The sequence below is a fragment of the Chinchilla lanigera genome, unplaced genomic scaffold, assembly GCF_000276665.1.
Source record: "Chinchilla lanigera isolate Chin_1 unplaced genomic scaffold, ChiLan1.0 scaffold00024, whole genome shotgun sequence".
In the NCBI taxonomy this organism is placed as follows: domain Eukaryota; kingdom Metazoa; phylum Chordata; class Mammalia; order Rodentia; family Chinchillidae; genus Chinchilla; species Chinchilla lanigera.
The window spans coordinates 21,448,788-21,457,335 of NW_004955425.1; the positions used below are offsets into that span (position 1 = coordinate 21,448,788).

An 8,548-nucleotide genomic window follows, 5' to 3' on the forward strand; every position below is an offset into this window, starting at 1 on the left:
ATTAGTCATTTGAGAAATGAAAATTAAAACAACATTGAGATTTCATCTCACCCCAGTAAGAATGGCTATCATCAAGAAATCAACCAATAACAAATGCTGGTGAGGCTGTGGAGAAATAGCAACTCTTTTCCACTGCTGGTGGGAATGCAGACTGGTGAAATCACTGTGGAAATCAGTTTGGAGGTTCCTTAGCAAAGTAGGTCTAGAGGTCCCATTCAACCCAGCTATTCCCCTTCTGGGTATTTTCCTTGAAGATGTGAAAACTTCATATCACAGTGATATACATGCACCCATGTTTATAGCAGGACAATTTGTAATTGCTGAATTGTGGAAGCAATAAAAATATCCATCCACCAAGGAATGCATAAAAAAATTGTGGTATTTTTATATAATGGAATATTACTCAGTTATAAAGAAAGATAAACTCAAGGCTTTTATAAGTAAATGGTCACAACTAGAGACCATACTCATAAGTGAAATAAACCAGACCTCCATGTGTAAGCAATGTATTGTCTCAGTAGTATAAGAACCTGAAAGAGTGAATAAAAATTAGAAGGTATGATAGGCATCTTGAAACCAAAGGAAACTGCTCAAAATTAAAGAGCAACTGGTATGAGGGAAAAGAGAAAAGAAAGAAGGGAGAAATTATATATGTATGTATACATGGGATAGCTGACATAGTTGTACTACTGACTTCTATCACTTTACTGAAAGGAACAGTTAATGACTACTTATTTGATCAATCTTGCATGTCTCTATTTGTTTTCCTGAGAAACCACTTTAAAGATATCAATATGTAACATGACAACCATTGTTAATTTCCTACCACTTTGTCTGTAATTCAGTATTGCTTGTATTGTTCTTATGCTATTTTGTAAATGGATGTCTGTTAAAATAAAGAAATAAATACATAGATACATAAAATGACTGTCTTTAAGTAATTTTGGAAGAATATAGCATCTTTCGAAGAGGATAGCTGAGCACACTACACAGCACATGAAACTTGGTAACTTGAAACACAGCAGTTTAAAAAATCTACAGTTTTATTGTCTTGTTTGTTAAATAGCACATTAAAAATATTTTGAAGAGGGGCAGGATACTTCTGACAGTTGAGTGGGAGGCTCCTGGCTATGGACAGGGATGTTGAGCTGTTAGCTCTCCAGGCTAATCCATTTGGGATGAAAAAGGGAAAAAGAGTTGAAATGAAGAGGGGAAAGCTACTCATGAAGAAAAATCAGTTCAACACCATGGAAATATTTGATTCCTCTTTCCTCCTATACCTGTCTGCCGACAGAAATAAACAATTCTTTTACACAGAGAGCAAAAGAGAAATCTTATTTTTAAACATGAGACAGGGAGGGGAGTGGGTGGGGAGGGCCCTCCAGCTGCACAGTGCTTTCCTCTGTTCCTGTCGACTCCAGCAGAGCCACGAAGCTCCAACTGGAAATGCGGTGTATCACTGAAATGGGATGCTGACCTCAGGGTTTCAAATTTTTACAACCAGCCTTTTTCTTCTTCCAATTATAGAAACTTTATAAAAAACAAATGCAAGCTGCCACACTTCATCAAGGTAATGAACAGATAAAATGCTCACCAGCCACTTGTTTTAGCATCTGGTCACTTCTGGCTGTGGCGTCTTCATAATGTTCGAACAGCGAGAAGGCAGCCGGCATGTGCTCCAGCGAAGCCGTGCTCGCCACAGCGGAGAGCAACCTAGGGAGCAGCCGTAAGTCAGATGTGAACAGCACATCCGGGGCAGATAGCAACCGCCCAAAATGCAGCAGGTCTTGGCAGCAGTGGTTTTTATGAGACAAGACTAACATCGTATCCAGAAAGGACTTAAATTGTTTTGGGAGTCTGAAAATACAGTTTGTCTAATGTCTAGGCACTCTTTGGGTTCCTAGGCAATCGGTAATATTGAAAATTTCATTTCTGCCTCCTCAGATTTGAAAACAGTTTGACAAATTATGCAGTTTTAAACTTTTTCTGTAAAGTGAGTTCTAAAAATAACTTCATTTCAATGATTCTGATTTTTTTAAATTTCCTAAAGGATACATATTTTAAATTTCTTAAAAGATACACATTTTCAGAACTCATTTGGGGAGTCACATGCTGTAGGAGGTTCTCACACCTCAACCTCAAGCTTCTGGTCATTTAATCATGGACCAGCATGGACCAGGGTTGGGGTTACATCAGCAGAAGAGGGCAAGGCCTACTGTCTTTAAAAGACTAAAAAGCCACAATTTATAAATTAACAGCTTTTAGAGACTGAAGCCTCTCCTGGGAGAACTAGCAAGGGATGCTGCTAACATTCGTATGGAGGGGAAATGTGGAAAAAAAACAAAGGGGAAAGAGAGAGTTTGCAAATAATGTGTCTTTAGCATAGGCCTTGAAATACACGAGAAGCTTCCTCTGTGTGCTGCACAGGCCTGGGTCTCTCTTCAGAGGCTGAGTCAAATTCAAGGCATTGTCTGGCTTCATTCCTAAGAACTTTGATTTTCCAGAACAGGCCCACCTCGGCCTTCTATGGAGGCCTGGGAGCTCTTTTCCTGCACACTCGCAGAGCCACTTCCTGGCTTTATATTTGGCTTTAAAAGATAATGGGGCCAGGGATATAGCTCAGCGGCACAAGTGCCTGCCTGGCAAGCACAAGGTACTGAGTTCGATTTCTGGTACCAAAAAATAAATAAATAAATAAATATAAAAGAATGGTTGGTTAAAATAAAGGGGGGGATACATGAAAAATTGTGAATATTCTTACCTTAAAATGCTCTAGAATAGTTTTACTCTTCTAAATATTAGAATATTGCTAATATGAATTGACAAATTGACACTTGGGGTACAAATGTCTCCTTAGATTTGTGTGACACACCCACTGCCTCCAGCCCTTATTTCACTTGGTTTCCTCAAATTCATCACCAACTACTTAGCACACGGTGGGCATTTAATGAACACATTTTTTAATAAAGAAGAGGGCAATAGTTTCATTGGGGCAGGTAAGTGGGTTCTCAGAGGTGGTAGATTTGGGGTCGGTATGAGGGGAGATGACCGTGAAGCATTTAGAGACAATCTTCTGTTTCCTATTGTTGGACACCATTAAATCCACTAGTGTTTGATATAGAGGAGATGGTTCTAGTCAGGGCTTCAAAAAGAAGGTATCTGAGCTGGAGCTTAAAGTACACACGGAAGGTTGCCAGGCAGGAAGGGGGCAAGAGTATCACAGAGGGAAGGAGAGCGGTAGCAGAGCAGAGAAGGAAGAGCCTGGCTCCCTGCAGGGCCAGAGGGCAGTGAGGGGACCACAGAGCGAGGCTCTTTCCCAACTGTCTCTGCTAGACAATGAATGATGAAAAGGAAAAGTGGCTGTGGCTTGACTGTGAAGAGCCTCTCAGACCTGCCAAGAACCTCCATTTATCTTTTAAAGCCAGGAGAGCTCAGAACTGTTTCTGTAAGGGGAGTGAAGACAAAGATCCCGACAGGTGTCTAAGAAAACAACAGACCACAGATGAGAAGCTGTGAGGGGACAGAGGAGGTGTAAACTAAGGCTTTGAGGTGCAGGGGTAGAAACGACAGACTCAGAATTAACAAAAAGCAGTGAACAATAGGCACACTAAGTCCTCTCAGTATACACCACTACATAAATGCAGGACTCTGTGTAGCACAAAAGCTCTGGCTGTGGATTCCACAAGTAAGATCTTTGCGTTTTCCCTTGTGCAGCTGCCTGCTCCGCTTTAACATCAGCATATGAAAGGGCAAGAAGACCTCTTTATGTAGGTAGTCCAATATGGTTGAAATGCTCTTCTCATTATTATAACACAGAAGAGTGAAATGGAGGGGGAAATGTGTCTCCTTAACAGAAGACCATTTTCTAAGCAAATGTGTTTTTCAAGATATGCAAATGTTGAGTCTAAATATGCTTGACAGCATTCCTTAATTTAAGCACTTTTGGTGTCAAGAAAAATCATTTAACATACAAGCACTGCCTTTAGAGATATACAGAAAAAGCAGCAAGGTCAAATAAACTAGATATTTAGCACTTATGGAAAGGAATGCCAATAACACTGAGACATGGAGGTAGATGTGTCTTGAGGATATGAAGGGTGTGTGTGTGTGTGTGTGTGTGTGTGTGTGTATCACATGTTAACAAGGCTTTCTTCAGTTGCTCATATTTCTTCACCGAATCCTTGAATTTTGTTCTTTTTTTCCCTACAGAAAAATAACGGTTATCCCAAGTATGTTCTCTTTATGTGACATGCAACTTTAGTAAAGATTAATTCACTGTCAACTGGACAAGGAAATTGAAATTAATTAAAATGAGAAATTAACAAATTTAAGCACAAAAACCAAAAAATGCCATTTAGTATTAAATGGCTGTCTTTTCATTTTAGCAATATTCTAATACTTAGAAAAGTAAAAACATTCTAGAGCATTTTAAGGTAAAAACATTCACAAATTTTCATGTATCCCATTTCTTTTTTACCAACCATTATCTTTCTTGAATGGTTGAAGCATGAATAATCAAACAGACATCTACAAATTCAGTGTATATGGAATGACACTTTAAATCCATATACTTTTGATTAGGAAAAATAATGATATTTAGAAAAATGTATAATTTTTAAAATAAAGGAAATCAGGAGCCAGGCCTCAGTATCAGCTTCAAAACCTGCATGGTGCATCTGAGGCTCACTGCTCTGTAGAACTGATTACAGAGGTGCAGATGCCTGGTTCTAGCCCAGGAACTCCAATAGAGCCGCTCCTGGGGCCCAGAGTCTTTGGTTAAACAAACTGCAGATGATTCAGGTACAGACAGTGTGAGGAACCATTGGGCCAGAGGACAGATTGCTCAACACAGAGGTTCTCAACCCGGGCTGCAAATTAGAATCATTTGGGAAGTTTTAAAATGTCCAGATTATACTTCAGACCAATTAAACTAGAATCTCAGGAGATGAGATTCAGGTGTCAGCATTTTCTAAAGCTCCCAGGTGGCTTTATTTATATAAAACTCTTATTGATTAACACAAATATTAATACACAAGCTACTTTCATAAAATGTATTGGCAATATTCTGCTGAATAGAACTGTGTAGGATTCATCTGTGTAATTTCAATTACGTAAAAAGATTGGATTTCCAAACTAAATCCATTTTTATATATCTTAATACGCCACACATGCAAATTTCTGATTTTACTCTATGCAGTTTCACAATTTGAACTGTTATGGAAATAAATTGAAGATAATATTCAAAATTTATAAGTTCACATTTAAAATTACATTAAAAAGATTAAACATTAGGTTCAGCCTGTGAGAAAGGCCTCAGTTTTTGTGAGGGGACAAAAGAGAAAGGAGTCAGATCAGCATGAGAATTTCCACATCAAGTGCTTCAAGAGCTAAATGTGGGCTAAGGTATAGCTCAGTGGTAGGTCCTTTGCCTGGCATGGGGGAGGCCTGGGGTTTGAGCCTCAGCATCAAAAAGAAGAAAAGAAAAACATGTCTATATTTTTCTAAAATTTTTCTAATTTCTTGTTGAATGTTTTGCCTTTCTAAAGAATGAAGACTCTCTTAGACTGAGTGTTAAATACATCAACAAAACAAAATCAAGAATAAAATTCCTTCAGGTTAGCTGAGCAAAATTAGAAGATAAATGTGTGACTGTCTTTTGAAGACAGATGAGGGAACATGCCATTGGATTACATAAGTCATAAGATTACTCTAGGCAGATACAGATGATTCCTTCAAATACTCATATTTAGCCAATATGTCTAAGTTACAACATTTTTTGTATGCAGTGATGGAAAGATGGTCTATATAAGGCTTTGAAAATACAGAATACATCTCAAGGAAGCACTTAAAAATCTACATTATGATAATTATTATTTAGCTGAAGTCCATGCAATTTGCTTTCCAAGCTGTCATTTAGTTTTTAAAAGCACTGTGTCAGTGAAAACCCAGTAGCTCCCTAGATGAATTTTTAATTGACAGTCATTTTGTATAAAGCATCAAGATATAAAAATAAAGCATTCAGTCATGCTATAGTCCCACTCGCCACTACATTGTGCATGTTTTATATACTATACCTTTCATTGATTTCCTCAAATGACTTATGGGGGCAGATGAAAATAAGGGGAGGAGGGGAGGGAGGGAGAGAGAGAGAGAGAGAGAGAGAGAGAGAGAGAGAGAGAGAGAGATTAACAAAATGAAAAACCAACCAAAGGGCTTTAGGACTACAAAGCTGGGAAACAGTCGTCCCTCCCCTTCCCTGGGCCAGGGAAATGCAAGCTCAGGCCAGTGGTGCCCCCCACCCACCCAGGGCTACCAGGGCTTCATTTCACAGTCACCTCCACTCTCTGATAAGCCAGGCTGACAATGGGTTGTTTGTACTCTGCTTCTCTCTATTTATTAAAAAATGGCTTAGCCTCCAGAATGGATTTCTCTGAAGCAAGAAAAATGACTTAAATTTGCTTAAATATATATCAAAAATGTAAGTCAGTGGTCATCTCTGGGTAGTTACACCTTCTCAGTCCTTTCTTGTATTTTCCAATTTTTCTACAATGACTACATGCAAGGAGGGAAATTTTTTTTTCAATTTGTTACTTCTAGAGAAAAGGAAATATTCTTATCAAACACAGATAACATTCTTGGGAAACACAAGTGCTTCATTAATGTTATGCTTCACAAGAGGTGCCTGATTTAAAAATACTAAAGCTCACCTTAATGAAACATGAAGCAGTCTAATAATTAAGGCAGATCTCCTTGAGATGGCCAACTCCACAGTGGGCTAGGAGGGTGGGATCTTCTAACTGAAGGTCCCTACACATCAAATGATGGCACTGTCCCCAGTTTGCCTAGAAGGCTTGGGGCCGCCCTCTGGGAACCCATCTCCTTGTTGCTGGTTGGTCCTAGCTCTGCAGAGAGCCAGGATCTGCTGGTGTTTGGGAGAATCATGAGGGTTAGAGATCTGACTCTGGAACAACTAAAGAACACCCACGGGAATCTCCTGTCCACAACTGTTTGCTGGAATTAGGGGACCTTTTCTCCAGATAGCCACTTGGAAAAATGCTGTCACATTGCCTGAGAGGGGTCCCACAATTTATGGCATCCTTTTGCATCGAAAGTGTGCCAAAATGTTCCTCAGCTTTGGCCAGGTTCCAGGGGAATGGCTCATGTGAGAGGCCACCTCAGACTCTGCAGTGGAGAGGAGAGGCCCAGCAGCCAGTGAGAGGATGCCAGGGACCAGGAGATAGGGTGGTAGGACTAAGGTTGGAAGGCTGTTTCCATTCCCTCTTAGACAAATCCCTGTCCCTGTGACAGGGTGGCCTGACTCCATGAATCTTTCAGCTGGATCTGGGCACTGGAACTTCCAGGATTTGTGGGGCATTTGACAGGGTGGCCTGACTCCATGAATCTTTCAGCTGGATCTGGGCACTGGAACTTCCAGGATTTGTGGGGCATTTGTGGGTATCCTGAATGCCCAAATAATTCTAAAATGCCAGAATTGTTCAAACCCCACACTGAAATATAAACGATTTTGGGGAATGTTGAAAGATGACGTTTGAGAGTAGACTTGTAGCAGAGCCTGTCACAAATGGCACTTACTGTCAGGAAGACAGTCTCATCTAGCTCCTCAGCCTCCCTCACAATGGCCTCCAGGGTGTCCTTGGCGGTGTCCATGCTCTGCAGAAAGTGAACCATCTGGTCATGCAGGAACTCCATCTTCTTCTTCTTCACTTCCTCAAAACTCTGGGCTTTCTCATCGTACTGTGCCAAAACTTTCCTCATCATTTCCTCATTCTGTTCTTCTAGCCTCTTCTCATTTTTGGTGCAGCTTTCCTAGGAGGAGAAACAAAAACACTCCTGAATGAAACAAGAAGTACATCCCTTTTCTCCCCCTCCTCTTCCTCCTCTTCTTTTTCTTTTAAAGAACTGACATCTGGTGTCTCAATAAGAAAATCAGAATTTTAGAGCTTTAGACTGTATACTTCATATCTAATTAATATTAGATTTCTAACCTACCAACCGCCTTTGCCATAATTAGTTTTGCAATAGAACCAGCTGAAAGAGTACTATCCAGAAGGTTTTAGATACTAAAATACCAAAGGCAGGGGCATTTGTATAGAAGTCTTATCCAGCTGCATTCCCATGTGATAAAACTTAAAAATGGCATTGTAGCAAGCAAGGATCCCAGACCACCAGGTGGTGGTGAGGGCTGGTGCTATTTCCTGCTCTCTGCTAAAATCACAGTGTGAGAGAGGGAGGTACCAGGATATTGAAGGGTCCTAAGTTCCCAAATGTTCTCCAGGGAGGGGCAGTTTCTCCTTTGTTGCCCAATTGGATAAACTAGATCTTGGACTATCCGCATCAGCAAGGTTAGTGATAAGGTGATCATATAATTTACTCTCTAAAAGCAATCCTTTTGGATTTTAATACCACATTGTTTCTCTGGTATGAGAAATCAAAAATGTAAATAAGGACCAAATGTATAATAGGTATAATAGGTATTTCATTTTTTTTTTCTGGTACCAGGAATCGAACTCACGACTTTGCACTTGCC

General features: G+C 40.0%; 1 protein-coding gene across 2 annotated transcripts in view; it reads right to left on the reverse strand.

The window, feature by feature from the left end:
• Positions 1–8,548, reverse strand: part of Cmya5 (cardiomyopathy associated 5) — a 106,912-nt gene that overhangs the window by 38,392 nt on the left and 59,972 nt on the right. For both annotated transcript variants that reach the window (XM_005386008.1, XM_005386007.1), the window contains 3 exons: positions 7,594–7,827; positions 6,075–6,097; positions 1,595–1,713 (listed from right to left, as the gene is read on the reverse strand). In XM_005386008.1, coding sequence (XP_005386065.1) covers positions 1,595–1,713; positions 6,075–6,097; positions 7,594–7,827 — 376 coding nt within the window. The remainder of the gene's footprint in view (positions 1–1,594; positions 1,714–6,074; positions 6,098–7,593; positions 7,828–8,548) is intronic.